The sequence below is a fragment of the Drosophila nasuta genome, chromosome 2R (genome assembly GCF_023558535.2).
Source record: "Drosophila nasuta strain 15112-1781.00 chromosome 2R, ASM2355853v1, whole genome shotgun sequence".
Taxonomy (NCBI): Eukaryota; Metazoa; Arthropoda; class Insecta; order Diptera; family Drosophilidae; genus Drosophila; species Drosophila nasuta.
Window position 1 is genome coordinate 31,710,284 of NC_083456.1, and position 19,573 is coordinate 31,729,856.

A 19,573-nucleotide genomic window follows, 5' to 3' on the forward strand; every position below is an offset into this window, starting at 1 on the left:
CACTCTTGCTCTTTAAATTCACCCATCACTGCTGCTGACTGACGTCATTGTTATTATTGTAATTAAGCAAAAAGATAAGTACACAACATTATGCTGCTTGTCAGTGTAAAATCGCATTTAATACACAAAGGGATCAAACAATAACAAAATATATACATAAAAGATAAAACACAACACTAAAATATGTGACAACATCAACGTGAAACACTATTTGGTAGTTTTCTGAGTAAATTACAATAAAATTTGAACAAATTCATTTGTTTTGAAGGCAATTGTTAATACTTGACAGTCACTTCTTCGATCAGTGCTTTACTTAATGCTCTGCAAGACTTCGGCATACGAGGGAGGCGGTTTAAAGTTGACGACTTCCTTATAGATGTACTCCTTCCACTTTTCCACCGATAAGTTCATGTCCTCGAAGCTCTGATCGTAGAGCGGAGAAGTGCGTTCATCGCTGGGATCGGAATACTTTTGCAAATACGGATGCGCCAAAGCCTGTTCCGCCGTAATACGTTTATCCGCATCCAGTTCCAACATCTTCTCCAGCAGATCCACAGCCAAAGGATTGGCACCGGCAAAGAAGTCGCTGAAATTGGTGCGTTTCATGGGGGGCAGGGAGAGGATATAGTTGCGAGCATTCTCCGAGGAGATCTTCTTCATGAAATCATCCGGCGGAGTGCCCAGCATTTCCATGATCAAATTTAGCTGATGTATGTGATCGGTACCAGGGAAGAGTGTTCTCCTAGTTATCAACTCGGCCATGATGCAACCCACCGACCAAATATCCACAGTCTGGCTGTAGTGCATCCAGTTGAGCATGATCTCAGGAGCACGATACCATCGGGTGGCCACATAACCCGTCATTTCATTCTCTGTGGGCCGCGCCAAACCGAAGTCCAGAATGCGCAACTCGCAATCTTCATTGACGGCAATGTTCGATGGCTTCAGATCACGGTGAATGATTCCAGCACTGTGTATATACTTAAGACCCCGAAGAACCTGATAGACCAGGAACTGGACATGATCATCGGAGAGGTTTTGCATCTTGATAATGTTATTGAGATCAGCGTCCATGAGATGGGTGACAAGGTAGACATGCTGGAACTCCTCCAGCGTAGCATTCGCTGGATGTGGTGGATGAAAGATGTCCAACAGTCCAATAACATTCTCATGATCCATGTGCTTGAGCAAAGTAAGTTCGCGATACGTGCGCTTCGCATGCACCGTCGACTGGAAGGGACGGGAAAGCTTCTTGATGGCCACATGCATGTTGGTTCCCTTGACGTTAGCCTTGCACACCTGACCATAGGCTCCCGATCCCACGACCTGCAATTGTTGGTACATTTCCGGCACTTCCCATTCCGTGCGATTGATGTCCAATTTGTAAAATTGTTGCGCTGCCATTTTCAACACTTTATCAATCAATTATCAAATGAAGAACGCAATACGAATCCGAAAATAACTGATTACGTTTATCTTAAATCGGGTTTCCTGTCCCCAACCAACTATCGTCAAACAAGCAACGGCTTCTTTCCAATGGGCGGTGTACAGAACGTCTCTGTGTGTGTGTGTGTTTGTGATTTGACGAATCGACTGTCGTTGAGTTATGCAGCCGTTAAGTTTATTCACCAATCCTTGAGGATTAACTGTTCAATAATTGCTTATCGAAATTAGCATTTTTGTGTTTATTCCGCACTTGAAAAGAACGTGAAATTATTATTGTAATTAGCAGCGATCAGTGCATGCGTCACAGCCAGCGTATTGCAACTGTTGGCCTTTAGCAAAAAGCAAGAATACGAACAAAAACAATAACAATTTAACATTAAATTGAAATGTTACGTTAACAGCGTAATGGAATTATTCCGATATAAAACAGTTGCTGCTGGTAAATGAAACAATACTTTTAAAACAATTAGACCAGTATAGACAAAACAAATTAACAAAAATAGCAACTAGCATTAATTAAAGTTTAAATTCAAATTGATCAATCGCTTACTGGTTCCATCAGTGTAAAAGTGCCTTTTGAGTTTAACAGCGCCATTTTGAGCACTCATTCCTATAACGGTCGCTGTATATTGTGCTTGCTACGTTTGAAATGGTTAATGACGTTATTCAAAGTTTATCTTTAAATTATTGCGAATCACAGGAAATCTAAAGCACATGAGCTGACTACAATTTGATTAACGGAAATAAACAAAGGTGAACTTTAGCTGAAGAACTTTAGCTTTGGCTGGGAACTTTGTGTGCAGCTGATAAGCATTTGAAGCATAATGTATCGATAATTGAATTCGATTAAATTGCGTAGCGTTGCCAAAACGTGTGAAGCGAATCAGCTGTTTACCACCCGTGTAAATATGAACAACATATTACACACTCACACACACGCAGCACACTCCTCTCTCACGCACAAACAATTGGCGAATACATAAAGTAGGCTGGTCCATAGTGCATATGTGCTTAACCACAAATCCGTGTAAACATTTGCCAAAGCGCCTGCGCGCTGTACATTAATCTTATCGCCATAATCTAATCGTGGTGCCATTGGAGCACAAAAAAAGCGGGTCCCTCGCTGCGTGAAACAGTTAGTTGGTCGTCGAAGCCGCAAGCAAACGGACGCAGTCTCTCTCCACTTCCACTTCCATCTCTCTCTGTCAGTTGTTCGCTCGCTCGCTCCATCGAACTGTGTTCGAAGCGCTGTAACCTAGAAAACATCGAAGAAGTTAATTTATTAAGTAAGTACGATATGCAAATAAGGGAGTGCTTAGCAATTGAGCTCAACTAGAGATTAGAGATAGAGATACACTCAAGATGTCCTCCATATCATGTGCATAGTTCAAAGAGCTGACCTTTGGAACGCGTCGCTCCATGAATATTTATATATTCGTGAATTTGATAGATAGCAGTTTTCGGTTCGGTTTCTAATTCGATTACCTTAAACCAGAGATACAGATACTCTCTGTGCTATACAGCACGATAAGATTAGCCACCAGGTCGGTTCAAAGAGTAACTTTTCAGTCAAAAGGGAAATGAAAACCCACCCTTGAACAGCATACTAAAGTATTTGATATTAATTTGTCAACTTGCAGCACACACACACACAATGACTTCGCAACTGCTGCCTGGCAACATTGTTTTCGGTGGCCCAATCCCAGTGAGAGTTGCCCAGGATTATCGTTCCCTTGGCCAATATGTGCTCGAGAAATACAAGAGCTTTGGCGACCAAACGGTCATGATTGATGCCGTCACCGGCACCGAATACAGTGCCAAATTCATGTACGATTCCATTGTACGCCTCGCCCAAATCCTCCAGAAACTGGGCGTCAAGCAGAACGATGTCATCGGACTGTCCAGTGAGAACAGCGTTGGCTTTGCCATTGCCATGTTTGCGGGCTTCGCTGTGGGCGCCACTGTGGCTCCCTTGAATGTCACCTACTCGGATCGTGAGGTGGATCATGCCATCAATCTGTCGAAGCCAAAGGTCATCTTTGCCTCCAAGATCACCGTGGATCGTGTGGCCAAGGTTGCCAAGAACAACAAGTTTGTCAAGGCCATTATTGCTCTGAGCGGCAACTCCACAAATCATCCCAATGTGCAATTGTTCACGGATCTGATGAACAACGATAAGTTCAAGACGACCCCGGACTTTACCTCACCAACGGCCAACAAAGCGGAAGATGTGTCGCTCATTGTGTGCTCCTCGGGCACCACAGGACTGCCCAAAGGTGTGCAGCTGACGCAGTCCAATCTGCTGGCCACCCTCGACTCGCAAATGTAAGAGGGATGCTAAAGGAAACTTATCAGCTTACTCAATTTGCATTTCTACTTTTCCTTGCAGTCAACCCACCATGATGCCGCTCAGTGAGATTACGCTGCTGACCGTGATCCCCTGGTTCCATGCCTTTGGCTGCCTAACGCTCATCACCACCGCAACAATGGGCACACGTCTCGTCTACTTGCCCAAGTTCGAGGAGAATCTCTTTCTCTCCGCCATCGAGGTGAGCACCACAATTATTGACAATTATTGAACTCTAGACTTAAACTTTCATCTTTGTAGAAATATCGCGTCATGATGGCTTTCATGGTGCCACCACTGATGGTCTTCCTGGCCAAGCATCCCATTGTGGACAAGTACGATCTGTCCTCGCTCATGGTGCTCCTTTGTGGCGCTGCGCCGCTCAGTCGCGAGACCGAGGATCAGATCAAAGAGCGCATTGGCGTGCCTTTCATTCGTCAGGGTTACGGCTTGAGCGAGTCCACATTGAGTGTGCTGGTGCAGACTGATGACTTCTGCAAGCCAGGCAGCGTAGGCGTCCTCAAAGTGGGCATCTATGCCAAGGTTATCGATCCCGATACGGGCAAGCTGCTGGGTCCCAACGAGCGTGGCGAGCTGTGCTTCAAGGGCGATGGCATCATGAAGGGCTACATTGGCGACACAAAGTCCACGCAGACTGCCATCAAGGATGGCTGGCTGCACACTGGTGACATTGGCTACTACGACAATGAGTTTGAGTTCTTCATTGTGGATCGCATCAAGGAACTGATCAAGTACAAGGGCTTCCAGGTGCCCCCGGCAGAAATCGAGGCTCTGTTGCTGACCAACGATAAGATTAAAGATGCTGCCGTCATCGGACGACCGGATGAAGAGGCTGGCGAGTTGCCCATGGCGTTTGTGGTGAAGCAGGCGAATGTCCAGCTCAGCGAGGACGATGTCATCACCTTCGTTCATGAGCGTGCCTCGCCAGCGAAGCGTATTCGTGGTGGCGTCATCTTTGTCGAAGAGATTCCCAAGAATCCCAGTGGAAAGATACTGAGACGCGTGTTGCGCGAAATGCTGAAGAAGCCAAAGTCCAAACTATAAGCTATTCGTTGGGGTCAAAGATGGGCATGGTGGTCAAAGTGCAAATCATTTGTTGTACAAAGAAGAATTTTCCATTACACTTTACGCTTTATTATATTACTAAACTAAACTGGTTTTGTTTGTCAATTCGTTTTATAAACTACCAACTGATTGGATTGTGTTTAAATATATATATTTATATATAATAATAGATAATGTATTTGTATTTGGCTTCTTCAAAAGTATTTTAAAATCTAAATAAAAACTATTTCCATAGTCGTATATTCGAAATGAGCAGTAGTTACATTTGTTGTTTATGTTTTTTTGGCCTCGAGAACTAACAATAACAAGTTACTTATATAAACAACTACAAACACATACACACATCTATAAATCTGGCAATCTGTATCTGTATCTGTATCTGTATCTGTATCTTGTAGCTGCAATTGTATCCATGCCCAACAAACATTCGTATAATATTTCCTTTGGTTTCAGATTCTCTCACTTTCGTTATATGTCTGTATATATATATACTATATAGATTTATGATGAGTGTATAGATATATATATTTTTTTAAATATTTAACTACATGTTCTGGCTTGTAAATAGTTGGCTTAATTAACGTTTTTTTATTGGTTTTTCTTGGGGAAAAAGTTGTTTCTTGTCACACACTAGTTGTATTTTGTTTACCAAACTATATAGTTCTAGTAAGTATATATATATATATATATATTGTATCTCTCTCTCACAGGGGCATTGTATACATATATATTTGTTTGTTATTGCGGTCTCTCTAGCATTATTAGTTCACTAATTATTGTGTATGAAACCTTAAATTTAAGAGAAATGCTTCGGTTTCGTTTCTTTTTCTATTAACGGAAATAAGTAAATTGTTTATATATATGTATGTATATATACTTTCGATATTTGTGTAAAATGTTTCTAACGCCTCGCTGTCTTTCTAACTGTCTAACTGTCTTCTGTGCCACGTTCCTAACGTAGTTTGCAATGCTAATCGACTTGGTGCTTCACTTACAATTTAAACCTAGTGTCGACAAATTAGTTAAATAAATTCAGTTGCTCCTTCGTTTCTGTTTCTCTTTCGTTTCGATTAGTTTAGTTAACTTAATTAATACTTAGACATTATTTAATGCAAAAGAATTGGGTGCAGTTGTTGTTTTTTCATCGTTTTCCTTTTAGTTTCTTGGCACAATTTTTGACAACATTTTGTTCAAAGACTGATTGTCAGTTGTGAGCACAAAAATGAAAGAAAAAAGCACGTTCATATGTCAATTTGTGGCTTGGTCCCGGGGACCCAAGTGAAAGTCAAAGTGCACATAGGGAAAACAATAGTAGTAAGTGTAAGTTTAAAAACTGTTTGTTCTTTTTCAGCTGGACCCTGATGGTGGTGGTGTTGATGATGGTGGCAGCAACTCAATGATCATACAATGATCTCCATGCGATTCGCCTTGCGCGTGACCTTTGGCGGTCCTTGTGCCAAATCCGACATGCCGCCGTATTTGAATGAGAAGATGACCGTCTGCTGGCCAAAGTTTGCCTCGAATCTGTAAAGGATTTAGCGAGATTAACAAAAAATTTAAAAGGTTAACTTAATCTCAATCTCACTCTGTGCTTATGTGTATTTCGGGCGGTTTGCCGGTGGCATTTTGAATGACCAGAAACATTTTGGTGACAATCTCAATGACATGACCCGTTTGGAACACAAAGTCGCCCTTCTTGCGACCAAACTCCGACTGTAAATTAAAGAGATTTCAATGAGATTGAAGCACTCTTAAGAGGCACACTCTTCATGCTCACCGCTTTGACGTGGAAGACGGCAATGTCATCCAGATAGGGGCTCAGAGACATGCGATAAATCTCCGAGGCAGGCACTCGATACTTGATTTGCAGCGTGCGCTGATCCAACAGCAGCAGCGAGGATGTGGACAGCACCAGCAGAATGGGCACAAACTGTTTCAATAGATATAAAGTTAGTTCCTCAATTGAATTAGTTGTTTAATGCGCTATCTCACCTTGCCACTGGAGCGTGCGATCTTGTTGATAATGTCCGCAAATACCACATACTGATCATTAGTCTCGGCGCAGACCTTTTTCCACTGCTGATTATGACGCAGCCGCACATAGTCGCCCACAAAGGGATGCGCCACGCTGTGGAAGGAGAAATACAGTTAGAACAAGTAAGAAAGCTACAGGCGAGTGTGCTCGACTGTGAGTTACCCGCTACTCTTTGTGAATAAAAGCAAAATAGTGCGGTATGACAATTTGAATGTAGTACTATATTAATATATAACAAATATAGCCTTTGGTGTATTTTATTAAACGGGGTATTGATTTTGTATATTTAAAAATTAATAAATATACCAAATTGGACCGCAAAAATACTAGAAATATACCAGAGGCTATCTAAGGTATACTGACAGAGTACTACATTCAAAATATAGTATAGAATGCATAATATACCTATTATACCAAAGGCTATATTTGGTATATTGATACTTCATTCAAAATATACCATACAGTGCAAATCTACAAGATACAAAAGTATTTCTTATATAACTTCTACAATTTTTATCTGAAACTAAACTGAAACTAATAAAGACTATAATTGTTATTGTAAACAACAAAAATCGAGGCTCTAACTTCAAAAGTGGGCGTGGTATGAATTTGATACAAACTTGATCTGCGTTCAAACATAACAAAAGCTGTCGAAAAAAATGATAGCCCTATCTCTTATAGTCTCGTAGCTCTAGGTGTTCATATGGATGGACAGACAGACAGACGAATGAACATAGCTAAAGTTCTAATAAATTATTCTTAAAATATACTGAATTAATATACCGGGGAAATACTAAGTTCTAATATTCTTCTACCCTATGGATAGCGGATATAAAAAAGAGATTTATCTTGCCAAGACTTACCTGCGCGCATAGCAAGCTTTGCGATCCTTGAAAATAATGCTGGCTGTGACCTTTTCTCGCATGCGATTGCGCGCCGTCTGATCGAAGGAGTTGCGATAAATGTAGCACTTCCAGCGATGATAAATGGCACGCAGCAGTCGCGAGGCATCCATCAGAAATGTGGGCGCCGCTGGCCACTCCGAGGAGAGTGGACTGAGCGTGTTGGGCGGCAGACGCAGGGGAATGGTCAACAAATACTGCCTGATCTTCCATTGATGATAGTACCGAGCAATCACATCGACGGCCCACTTCACCTGTCGCTTGTACTTCAGCGTGCGATACTCTTCACGTGCCTGCAAAGAAACAGAAGAGATTAATAAACATGAATTTAAAATTAAGAGATAGAAAAGTAGAGAGTGCAACATGCAATGCTTACAACACGATATAAACTCCACAAGTGCCGACGGCCCGTGAAGGGAATGCCAAAGCGGCACTCCTGCATGCAAAATTAAAACGAAAACCGAAATCAAATCGAATCACAATCAAAAATAAGCGACTCCTCAACTTACGCGCCACGTGCGCCACGCACTCGAGATGACCATCTGGCTGTGACGCATGCGTCGATAGCGTTTGCGTGCATGATACATGCGAAACATCTTCTGGATGAGCACCGCGAGCTCGGAGATGCGCAGCCGACGGAATTGTTCCAGCTCGTAGACGGTGCGCGGACTGCGCACGAACACATTCTTGGTGCCCAGCGTGAACTCGGCCGATGGCAGCGGCAGATTGCGGATGATCAGAGCAATGCCCTCCACTTGGCTGCCGCCATGGAAATGCGGCCATGTCAAGCTGTTGAGCAGCTTATAGCGCTGAAAGAACTTCACATGTGGCAGATGATAGCAGTGCCCGGTCCGGCAAAGATGAACCAGCGGCATCAGCGACATGTAGCGCACTTGATGCTGAACCAAAGCCAGATCGAACTGATGCGATTGCTTGCACTCGTTGGGCTTGATGCAGAACACATAATGGGCACGACGATGCTTCACAATTGCGAGCAGCGTTTGGAGTTGCGTGCGTATATTCGAGCTGAGTGTTGTGGGCTTCTTGCTGGCCTGTCGTCGAGGATTTCCCTCGGGAAAGAGACTCTGCACCAGCGAGAGTTTGCTCTGATAGAAGGCTGCACTAATGTACTTGGGCAGCATGTCCGAGTTCTTCTCGAGAAAGCGATGCACCGAGTAGTTGACAACGTTTGCAAAGTGACGGATTCTACAACGAAAAGAGTTTAAAACATGGTTCGGAATGGGTTGAAAGTGCACTCACTGAAAGCACATGGAATTGCTGCCGCTGGTCATGAAATTCGGATGCCCTGCGCAGCATTGTTGGATGCGAAGCAGCAGCGCCTCGTTGTTGTTTAGATGCGGTTCATTGATGAGACTGAGTATGCCATAGCTGGGCTTGTCGATCAGCTCGCAAATGGACTCGTTGTCAAAGTAATCGATGCGCGACCATTCCAAACCCTCACGCAAATACAGCTCCTGCTCTGCACGTAGCACATTGAACACAAAGTTCTGCAAGGAAAAGATTCAGTTATTAATCTATAAGTAGCTGATATTGTTGTCACCCACTTGATGTGTCTTCTCGGCACTGTAGTTGATGGCAAACTGCTCAAAGGAGTTGTGCTCCAGCACCTCGAAGCCATAGAAATCGAGCAACGCCAGATTCTTCTCTCGCTGCGTTGACTTCAACGTCTCGTTGATCTTGTTCACCAGCCACGTGAACAGGCGACTGTAGAGCGTGCGGCAGAGCGTATTCCGATAGCTGGCCGCCTGTCGGGCGTCCATCTCACAGCCCACATCCTCCTGTGTGCTGCTCGTGCTGTTCGCTCGCGTCAGGCAATTGATTAAAATTTGAGCTTCCAAATTGAGCAGCTGCGCCGTCTCCTGCACCTCTGTGGAGCGCAAAGTTTTATGTATTTATAAAGTATATTTATTTAACTACAAACTCACCATAGACATTGGATATCTGGCAGCCTTCGGTGCCGTCGATATTGGTCACGGGCACAAAGATAAAGTTGCCCAGCTTCAGCACGACGGCAATGACGCGAAAAATTGAATTGATCTCATCACAGCTCAGACCAAGCACATCCAAAGAGCGCTATAATCAATAAAGGGAGTAATTAGTATAATTCAAAATATGCAAAGCAGTAGAATGAAAAAAACATAAAACATATAAAGTATCATTCATTTTTGAATCATTATATTGAGTCGATTGAGGTAAGTATCAATTTATAAGCATTAATATTGGTCTCATTGAACATCAATTGAGGTAAGTATGAAAAATCAATCAATCAATCAAAAAGCATTTATTTTGGAATAATGCTTTATCAATTGAGGTAAGCATCAATTTAAAATCATTAATTTCGGACTCATTTAAATTGATGTTTAATCAATTGTGGTAGGCATCAATTTATAAGCACATTATCAGATAATGTGCCTTGTTATTCAATTAATTCTGAACCGATTTAAAAGCGATTTAAATCAGAAGCAAAAATCAGCTGAGTATCAATTAATGTGAATAGGCAAATTATTTTTGCAAATAAACAAACAATTTAAAAACGATTTGTAATCTATCATAAGTGAAGTGAAGTGAAAACAATTAGCTTAGTAAAGAAGTTTTAAACTGATTATAAACTGTCATTAAAAGCTTTGTCATTAAAACCTTTTAAAATCACTTGAAAACATCTAAATTATTTTGCAGTTATGACTTTCAACAAAACTTTAAATGGTTTGTAAGTTATAAAGAAGCTTTGTCATTTGAACCTTTTAAGTTCACTTAAAAACTTCTACATTATTGTGAAGTTATGACTGTCAATAAACTGTGTAGAACGCTAAAATTGTTTGGTACTTAAAAGTTGACTTAAAGCTGCTTAAATTCTAAATACTCTCAAGCAAATTATGATAATTTAAACTGATGATTTAGACAGCAATTTGTGTAAACTTAGCGTTCAAATTTAGCATTCAAATTCAGCAAAACTAATCATTTGATTGAGCGGAATATAAAAGATATTTAGAGAACATTAAATCGTCACCTTTGTGTAGTGAAAGTTGGCGCGATCTTCCTCCATGGCAGTTGTGTTGCGCAGCAGTTCATACTTTTCCACATTGCGAAAGAGCTTCAAGGATTCTTAAATGAAAAAGGCAGGAAATTAATGAAATGCCAATGAAAACTAAATAAGTTAACTACTCACTAAGCAGCTGCAAATCCGCACCGAGCAGCAGTTGATAGAATATGTGGAAATTGCGTTCGCCAATCATGGTGTCCGTGATGCGAGTCTGAGAATGATAAAAGAAGTTCATAATTAAATTAAAGTCAATAACAAACTTTAAAGTTACGGCAAACAAGCAAACCTTTTCCAGCATATCTTGGTAAAGAGCAAGACATGGAAACAACAGTGAATATTAGTAAGAATAAGTTGAGCTTTAAATGAAGTTAATTGGATCCAGGGAAGCTACTTACAGTGTGTGATGTGCACGCCCATGGGATCGCCTTTGAAGTCAATCTCAATGTCAAAGAGTTTGCCCTATGAAGAGACAAATTTAGTTAACAAAGCTTGAGGTACTATGGTATATTCTAAGCTTACATATCTGCTGGAATTATTGTTCTTCAGCGTGCAGGCATTGCCCATGGCCTCCAGGAAGACATCAGCGCAAGTGACGCACTCGCGAAGCCGCTGACTCGGTGACTTGTGGCGTCGATGCAGCGAGGAGCTGGCCGAAGGCGTGGGCGACACTGAACTGCTGCCACCTCCTCCTCCTCCTCCGCCGCCGCCACCTCCACTGCCGAGCACCTTACTCAGCTTATGTGCATCGTACAGCGAGATGCGTTGAGTGGAGCCCATGACAGCCTGTCGCTCCGGTTGACTCTCTGTTGAATGCTGTCGCACCAGATTGGAGCAGCTGCCACGCTGATGCACCGTCACCGAGGACGTGAGGCGAGTGTTGCTGCCACGCAGCATTTGCAGAGCGGCCTCGCGTTCCTCCTTCTCCAGACTCTGGGCGCGTGTGCATTTGCTGTGGCCGCACTGGCGACAGCCGGCGTGCAAATACTTGGGCGATGGGCTGTGGGCAGTGTTGTTCACTTGTGTTTGTTGATGCTTGAAGCAGGATTTCGTTGGATGCAAGTGGCTCTGGCCTTGTCCTTGGCTTTGGCCTTGGCTGCCTGCTGACTCCAGCAGTGTGCTTATGTTTTCGGTGCTTTTGTGATGCGAAAAATCAAAGTCCACGATCTTCTCGCGCATATGACGTCGCGCCTGTCGCTCAATGCTTTCGGTGCGCGATCGTGAACACGCTCCTGGTCCTGGGCCAGGAGAAGGCGACTGGCGACGCGACGCTGTTGTTGTTGACGCGCTGTTGCCTTGGTTCTTGCAAATGATAAAGTTGGCATTGCCTAAGCAGCTGCTCGAGGCACGTCTGTGGGCATGCAAGACAACGCCACCGCTCGTGGAGCTGCTCGAGGACTGTTTGCGCAATGGATGCGGATGCGACTGCGACATCGAGCGATCCTGGATGTGTGTCAGGAAATTGACAATCATTTTGAAGGTTTCCGTTTTGCCCGAGCCGCCTTCGCCGGTGAGCAGCACACACTGATCCTCGCTCTGATCCTTGAGCGATTGATACGCCAGATTGGTGAGTCCATAGCTAGAGAGGATTACCATCAAATAGGTGTTTATTTGAGATAGAGGAGGGTAGCTTACATGTGTGGTGGCAGCTGAAAGATGCCTTTATTGCCATAGTTCCGTATGTGTTCCAGCGAGTGCTCGGATATGTGATGATATGGATTCAAAGCCACAACAGAGGTTCCAATGTAGGTCTGCAAATCAATGAATTTGAATTTTTTACAAGCTGATCTGTCTTTAAATTCCAATTGAATTTCATTACTACACAAACCATATCCTGCACTTGAGACTGTGCTTAGCGAAGACACAAACCAGATCAAGCTATCTGGTACATAATTTACATTTCAATATATTAAATAATACTCACATAGATGTGATCGCGTTTATAGCGCTGATGTATGTTGTTTATGAAGCTATCCTCGGAGAGGTTTTCCAACAGCACCGAGTCCCAGGTGCCAATCTCCTGTTCCATCTTGCCAACAACAGCAGCAACAACAACAATAACGATGACAACAGCAACAACAACGACAACGGCAACGACGACGACGATAACGATAAATGCAAATGTGCTGCATAAACATTTGAATTTATCAACTGCAACAACTGCTGTAGCTGCAACGAGACACAATTGCAAGAAAATGGGTTGCCATAATTGCATAATTTATCATCACCAAATTCGTGTTTTGATTTTCTGATTGAATTATTGATTTTCATTTTCTGCTGCGACCAGCAACAGTGTGTAGTCTGCTTATCGTTTGGGGGCCTTTTCCCCTTTTGTGGCACTTGCTGTCCAGTTAAAGTTGTTTATTCCATTCATTTGAGGCGTTGCAGAATGTTGTTCACAATATTGTTTTGTTTTTTGTTAGTTTTGTTGGCATTTGCAACAGCTTTGTTTACCTTTTCTCACAATATTTGGGCATTTTGTAGAGAAATGCAAAGCACTACGCCAACACTTACGTACCTACGTAATGGCAAAGTCAGCAACGCGTAACGTAGCACATAGCGTAAGTGTAACAGAAGCCAACGAACTCTTCGACGCAAGTTTCCGCTGTTTAACAGTCGATGTTATCAGTGAAATTTAAAGGCAAAGTTACAAATTATAGCTCTTATCCATTTAAACAAATTTATTACCTGTTTTTATCGATTTATTTATTCCAATTTCATCTGCAATAGTTCTAACCAACTATTAAATCTGAAAAATGTTTGTGTACATTGGTATTAAAGTGAATTTTAAATTAGCAGCTGTTTTTTAACATAGGCTTGTAAGCTTCACATTTAAATATTAAGAAAGAAGCGGTCACACTAATGTCCAATACAAAACATAGCAGCTGTTTGACATTGCAGTGCGGGTGTTAATATTAACGCTTTAGGCATATTTTGATATGCAACATGCGGGCACACTTATATGCACCCACTTCGCACGTTTTAAATAAATATTACATTTAAATTTCATTTTAAATGACTTTTATTCCACTCCAACGATCTGAACATTTCGAATTACAATATTTTCGTTATTATGTGGCCAAAGGAGTCGCGCCAATTCGCCTAGTTTAATGATGTCCCTGAGCCTCAGCCTCCAACTGCTCCTTGGACTTGTAGCCAACCTGCTCCTCGGGAGTGTGGGGCCAGAAAGTGGGTTTGTTGATGGGATCCAGGGCGGTCTCGGGGAATGCATCGCGATAATCCTCCATGGTCATCTGATCGTATGGCAGCAGAGATTTCAGATGGCTGATTTCCTTCTGATAGTTCTTGATGCGATCCTCCGAACCCTTCTTGTATGCGGCAATCTCGCTCTTTGACTGCTCGATTTCCGTGTCCACCTGCGACGAAACAGTGTCCTTGGGATATGGGACTGACAAAGCTTCGTACTGCTTCTGGAAGCCATCGACGAGACCGGCAACGGGCACCAAACGCTTGTAGTAGGCCCAGTCGATCTTGGGGGGATTCTCTGGGTTAGCCAACACAGAGCGCACATAAATGTCGGACTTGGTCTTGAAGGCGCTGAAGCTGCTCTTCTGGTTGGCAGGCACACGCTCAGCGAGAGCGGACCAGTTGATCGAAGATTGGGCGATGCGACGGGCTGCCATTATTCCAGAGCGTTTGCTGCAAAATTAATCAAAATTAGTTGACGTTCTTCAACATTGAAATTCGGCCTGCAAAAATTATGTAATTTTGCCGCAGCAGAAAAAATGCACCACAAATCGGTTATACAATGCAGTACTGTGTGTTTTTAAGTTGCACGTTAACTCTACTGCCGTACGTTGCTTATTTTTCGGAATTATATTCTTTCGATCGCTTGTTTTTTATATTTTTTCAATTTTATTGGTACATACGTTTTTTCACACCACTTACTTGAACAATGTAGTTATTATCGAATCAGCTGAGCAATCGAATAATTCTAATCGAAGCTGTCAGCCACTGTTACGTGTTCCTAACATGGTTGCGTTTTAAATTTGGTCACACTGTACGCACATATGTGAGACACTTGTGTTTATCAAACTTGTAAAGAAAACTGCAATTTAGTGGTTTTATTAATATTCCTGACTTAAAATGCTTAAAGTGTTAGCCTGCGGAGTGCAGCAAGTGCGTGCGCTGTCATCGTCAACCGCATCCGTGACGCGTTTACACCGATCTGTGTATTGCCGCAGTTATCCAACTGTCGTTGTACATCCCGATGGCTCCACAACCACCATACGTTATCACGAACCCCGCAAAATAATCAAGGTTAACTTAATAAAGTTTCCAAAGTGTTATAGTATTTAATATATTATTCCCTTCTTGTATAGCTCCCTCTGGATCTGAGCACATTGTCTGATGTGGAGCGTAAGGCGCGTTTGGAGGCCAGAAAGCCCCGCAAGAAAGTCAAGATTATGGAGGAAGTGGAGGACAACTTCAATGCTAAGAAGTATATGAAGTACATTAAAAAGAAATAGTCCGTTATTTAGATTTGTAAATAAAACAAAAACATTGTAGATTTGTTATATAAAAATCTGTCTGGCAGCACTGTGCGATTTTATTTCTGGACTTTGGGTATTTTTTGTAGCCGGTATGGGACCTTTGAATATCTTATGGCATTCTTCGGTTTTAGGCTTTTGAATTTTCACGAAAATTACAATTGTTAACCAATTAAAAGTATGTAGCGAAGATTGTTCTAAATACATTTTATGGAGCAATACTTTTCGAAAAACTACAAAAGAAAGAGTTGTTCAAATGCAGCCGCCTTTTTGAGCTGCTTTTTCGTATATACCAAACACAGTGTAACCAACCAACATCTATTTCTGAACCTTAAATAGTACATTTTGATATCACACCGTGGTCACACACTGCTGGCAGTTGTTAAAATTGTTGAAATTGTCGAAGCAAAACGACGCTTGACGTGGGACGCGCGTCGCTTTTTTATTTTGCAAACGGTTCTCCGCGAGTGCAAATATATAAATATAATACAAATGCTCGTTTACTGCAAGTTATTGCTTGTACCATAAATAAGGAAAAGCTGCCAAATTGCCGGTGCATTAAACGAAATTAACTGGCCCAAGCTGCAGCTTCGTCGTTGTCGTCGTCGTCTGAAGAAAAAAGCCACAGTCAAAAATTTTGAATGGGGCAGTGTAGCGTCTAATAAAACGCATATACACACACACAACCACACACGTATGTGCGTAAGTGTGTGCGTGTGATTGTATACAGCATGCAGCAGTAAACAAGACAGCATAATAATAATAATAATACTTAGTGAAATTTTGCTTCCAAACATAAAAGTTGTAGTTTCGGACAAGAAAATAACGCGGTTTTGAGCTAGTGTTAGTGTTCAAATTAATACAATTGCAGCAGACAAAAACGCATACATACAAACATACAGCACGCACTTATTGGATTATCACAACAACAACAACTACATCGTCAACAATTGGTAAATAATGTTTTTATGTTTTGTTTTGCTGTTTTTTTTTTGCCAATAAGAAATGAGTGCACACGACGCTTTCTTAATTTTCTTTTAATGAGATTTCTGCTGCACAACAGTTTCATATATACACACCTATACATATACGTAAGTCTATGTATGTGTATCTATGCTTGCGCTTTACTCTATGTTCGTGTGTAGGCGTGTGCATGCCTTTGCCTGTGTGTGTGCAAGTGTTCTCTTTCTCTTTTCCTCCTCCACCACTACTGCTGATGCATAGATGTGATGTGACCTTTGCCTGGGGATAGTACATTAATAATATGCTGTTTTTTTGTGAAACAAAATATGTGCGTTTATTTGGTATAATTGTAATTCAAATTAGACACATTTTATGCCACACATAACAACATAAATACATACAAACGTACATATTTCCCAATGCATCAAAGTCTGCTCTGCAAACGACGCGCCTGCATTTCTGTGTGTGTGTGCGTGTGCCTGTCTGTGAGTTTGTGTGCGTGTCTGTGCGCTTGGAATGCTGTTTAATACGCGCGCCGACATACACACACACACACATCCATGTAAATATTTTTGTAAGCAGCGGAAATGTAAAAATAACACAAACACATTTGCAAGCAACTAAAAAGCAGCGAGATGATGATGAAGAAGCTCTGCTCTGCTCTCTGTCTTTGGTCTTTGGTGTCAGCCGTTTTCCCAATTCCATCGTTTTGCTTTTCTTCTTGTCGAGAGTGGAAAGCCACTTTTCAACGGAAAATGCTAATGCTGCGACAGATGTTTCGCTTCTTTTCTTGTTGTTATGTGAATCCATCCATTCATACTGGACTAGCACACACATACACACACACACAGAGACAGACATTCACATGCAAGAATTTTACCACCAAATTGAGTGAGGAGTGATTCAGCTGCTGCTTATTGGATTTGATGCCAAGTGCATTTTGTGGTGTTTAGGGAATTAGTAAACACAGTTCGGCCTTATTTCTTTTCTCTTCGTTTTTTTTTTTTTTTTTTTTTATTTTGCTTTGCTATTGCCTAAAAGCAACGACGGCAACAACATGAACATCAACAACAACAACATGCGCCAAATGCGCCATTTGTTTCCGTTTTGCACCTTTTTTCGCTTTGGCGCTTTGGCAGATGCACTTATATGTATGTGTTTGTCTGTGAGTTCCCTACTATGCATGTTTGTGTGTGTGTGTGTGTGTGTGTACTATGCGCTATCGTTTTGTTTTCCTCTTCGTTCTTTGCCTTTGCTTAGTTTAGTTTCTCGCCAATTTCTTATGCTGCTCGCTGCTGCTTGCACTTGAAGTCGAAAATAAAACAATTTCTTTTCTTTTCCTATTCTTTTATTATTTAAAGTTAATTCGCTTTGTGCTTTGCTTTGCGGCGACTTTTTCATTGTGCACAGTTCTCACTCACTCTTTCACTATCACGCTATCTCGCTCTGGCTCATTCACGTGATTTAGTTCAAAGTTGACTGCAACTAGAAAGTGAATAAGTTTGCCCAATATTCCAATTAGAACAGCGCACAGTGGAACAAAGCTTTTGCTCCACATGCAAAACAAGCAAACAATGGTTTTTTTTTTTATTATCCATTTGTCGAATGCGTTTAATATTGTGTAGATTATAGATAATCTAGATCAGTCTTATTCTGACTTTCTTTTTGCCCTACGGCGAGTCGACGTTTAAATACTCTTGCTGAATCATTAGTTCTCCCAATATTAATATGATTATAATCGCTAGAAAGCGCTGTTTAAACACTCAATTTATCAAAGTTGTAATTTCGAGAAACCTTTGCAAATAATGCGAAGAAAGTTTGAATATAATGTTGATTAAGATTTATTTGACGTATTTTTGAAGTAGACAAGTCAGAAGTTTCCATAAAAACAAATGACTTTAAAAATAATGATATTAAGTTAAAATACAATTTATTTAATTTAAATAAAACACTTTACTTTAATAAAGGGAACAGACCTTAAACCTTTTCCACTTAATCTTAGAACGAGGTTAGGTTAAAATAAAGGTTAAAAATAAATACAAAACAACCCCAAAATTGTTGGAATATAATACACAGCCAAATAGCTCACATTAAAATAAATGACATATCTTGTTTATCCCTAACAAGGACCGATAATCTTTATGAGGTCAATTGCCCCCAATTGCGAGTGACAAAATTACAATGCTTTCGACCACCAGAGAGCATAAAGAAATTACTATGAAAGAAAATGAGTAGCAAAAGTTCATCAACATAACTTTTGGAAATTGACTTGAGAGCCACTTTCTCTACTCTATACAAAAGTTCTGTTTAGATCTCAGAAACTTATAAAAACCCGACGATAATTTAACAACAAATCTTTATGAAATTTCGTTGTTGAAAATAGAATTAACTGTCGCTGAAAACGAATAAACATTAAGTAAATGGGCCTTAAAACGTTGCCATATACTTGGCCAATTTAATAGTGTATCTATAAAGATACATTGCTTGGTGTCTTGAACTAAATAAGTTGGTAATTTACAGTCTCTCTCGACTGTGTCTGTATTTGTATCTGTTTCTGTACATGTGAGTGTGCATATCTTAAAGATACTAAACAGCGACGCATTAGAATTGATGAAGCGCGACGGGCAACGGCGACAACATCAATTTCAGTCTACATTGTTTCTTTTTGTGTATCTCGTTCCATTTGTTTATTGTTTTTTTCGATGCGTTGTTTGCCTATCGGAATTTATGGCAGCCATAAAGTTGCATTCGCATATTAATCCTTTGATTCGTTGTTTGCTTCAACCTGTTGAATATACCTTTGGTTAATGTGTGGCAAACATGCGAATGAAATCTATATTTAAGACGAAAATACGCAAATCAATTATCATGCCAACATTAAGTTCTTAACTAATTCGTGACCAAATAAATTTGTAGATTGTAAATTGTCACATATCAAAAAGCTGCTATCAGCTATCGCTCAACTTTTAATGTGGCGCTCAACTTTTGATAAAGTTTGCTGGGGTCATCGAACACAATTTTAGTTGCTGACTAAAACTAACCTTGATGTTTCATCATTTTTGAAATGTTGGTTGCCAAGTTTAAATGTGATCAATCAGCGTGTGTAAACATTTCAACGAATATTTCTGCAATTGGCAGTGACATATTGACTGAAAGTTGAGGAATTTATCAGATTTGCCAATCTAATTTTTATACAGTTTGCAATTTCTTAGGGCTCTTTAAATA

General features: G+C 41.1%; 7 protein-coding genes across 12 annotated transcripts in view; 4 read left to right on the forward strand and 3 right to left on the reverse strand.

Annotated features, from left to right (window-relative positions):
• LOC132786082 (hamartin) overlaps positions 1 to 19,573 on the forward strand; it is a 158,550-nt gene that overhangs the window by 22,698 nt on the left and 116,279 nt on the right. The gene's annotated exons all lie outside the window — the stretch shown is intronic.
• LOC132786603 (mitogen-activated protein kinase p38a-like) lies at positions 87 to 1,780 on the reverse strand. Its single transcript, XM_060793165.1, has one exon. It carries the CDS (start codon positions 1,402 to 1,404, stop codon positions 310 to 312), a length of 1,095 nt encoding a protein of 364 aa, XP_060649148.1. The 5' UTR covers positions 1,405 to 1,780; the 3' UTR covers positions 87 to 309.
• On the forward strand, positions 2,383 to 5,219 carry LOC132784672 (uncharacterized). Its single transcript, XM_060790440.1, has 4 exons — positions 2,383 to 2,732; positions 3,087 to 3,771; positions 3,836 to 3,995; positions 4,055 to 5,219. The coding sequence occupies exons 2-4, from the start codon at positions 3,101 to 3,103 to the stop codon at positions 4,856 to 4,858; spliced, it is 1,635 nt and encodes a 544-aa protein (XP_060646423.1). The 5' UTR covers positions 2,383 to 2,732; positions 3,087 to 3,100; the 3' UTR covers positions 4,859 to 5,219.
• On the reverse strand, positions 5,315 to 13,453 carry LOC132784670 (unconventional myosin-Ia). 4 transcript variants are annotated; one of them, XM_060790436.1, is made up of 18 exons: positions 13,329 to 13,415; positions 12,799 to 13,043; positions 12,510 to 12,625; positions 11,397 to 12,453; positions 11,273 to 11,336; positions 11,164 to 11,177; positions 11,004 to 11,088; positions 10,845 to 10,939; positions 9,763 to 9,910; positions 9,382 to 9,704; positions 9,077 to 9,324; positions 8,326 to 9,022; positions 8,193 to 8,252; positions 7,778 to 8,109; positions 6,872 to 7,007; positions 6,657 to 6,809; positions 6,465 to 6,592; positions 5,315 to 6,403 (listed from the first exon to the last, which is right to left on the reverse strand). In XM_060790436.1, exons 2-18 carry the CDS (start codon positions 12,901 to 12,903, stop codon positions 6,280 to 6,282), a joined length of 3,885 nt encoding a protein of 1,294 aa, XP_060646419.1. In that variant the 5' UTR covers positions 12,904 to 13,043; positions 13,329 to 13,415; the 3' UTR covers positions 5,315 to 6,279. The 4 variants fall into 4 exon arrangements, with proteins under 4 accessions (XP_060646419.1, XP_060646420.1, XP_060646421.1 ...); XM_060790437.1 differs by lacking the exon at positions 8,193 to 8,252; XM_060790438.1 differs by lacking the exons at positions 11,164 to 11,177; positions 12,510 to 12,625; positions 12,799 to 13,043; positions 13,329 to 13,415 and having other exon boundaries at positions 11,397 to 11,530.
• On the reverse strand, positions 13,879 to 14,900 carry LOC132786312 (ATP synthase subunit d, mitochondrial). 2 transcript variants are annotated; one of them, XM_060792809.1, is made up of 2 exons: positions 14,784 to 14,900; positions 13,879 to 14,534 (listed from the first exon to the last, which is right to left on the reverse strand). In XM_060792809.1, the coding sequence occupies exon 2, from the start codon at positions 14,516 to 14,518 to the stop codon at positions 13,982 to 13,984; it is 537 nt and encodes a 178-aa protein (XP_060648792.1). In that variant the 5' UTR covers positions 14,519 to 14,534; positions 14,784 to 14,900; the 3' UTR covers positions 13,879 to 13,981. The 2 variants fall into 2 exon arrangements, with proteins under 2 accessions (XP_060648792.1, XP_060648793.1); XM_060792810.1 differs by having other exon boundaries at positions 14,765 to 14,807.
• Positions 14,970 to 15,419, forward strand: LOC132786313 (large ribosomal subunit protein mL55). Its single transcript, XM_060792811.1, has 2 exons — positions 14,970 to 15,155; positions 15,218 to 15,419. The coding sequence occupies exons 1-2, from the start codon at positions 14,982 to 14,984 to the stop codon at positions 15,362 to 15,364; spliced, it is 321 nt and encodes a 106-aa protein (XP_060648794.1). The 5' UTR covers positions 14,970 to 14,981; the 3' UTR covers positions 15,365 to 15,419.
• The window catches only part of LOC132784644 (uncharacterized), a 29,278-nt gene continuing 25,479 nt past the window's right edge, over positions 15,775 to 19,573 (forward strand). Inside the window, exon 1 of one of the 2 annotated variants that reach the window (XM_060790400.1) lies at positions 15,775 to 16,338. The gene's annotated coding sequence lies outside the window, so the exon portion shown is untranslated. The remainder of the gene's footprint in view (positions 16,339 to 19,573) is intronic. The other variant, XM_060790399.1, reaches the window with a different exon arrangement.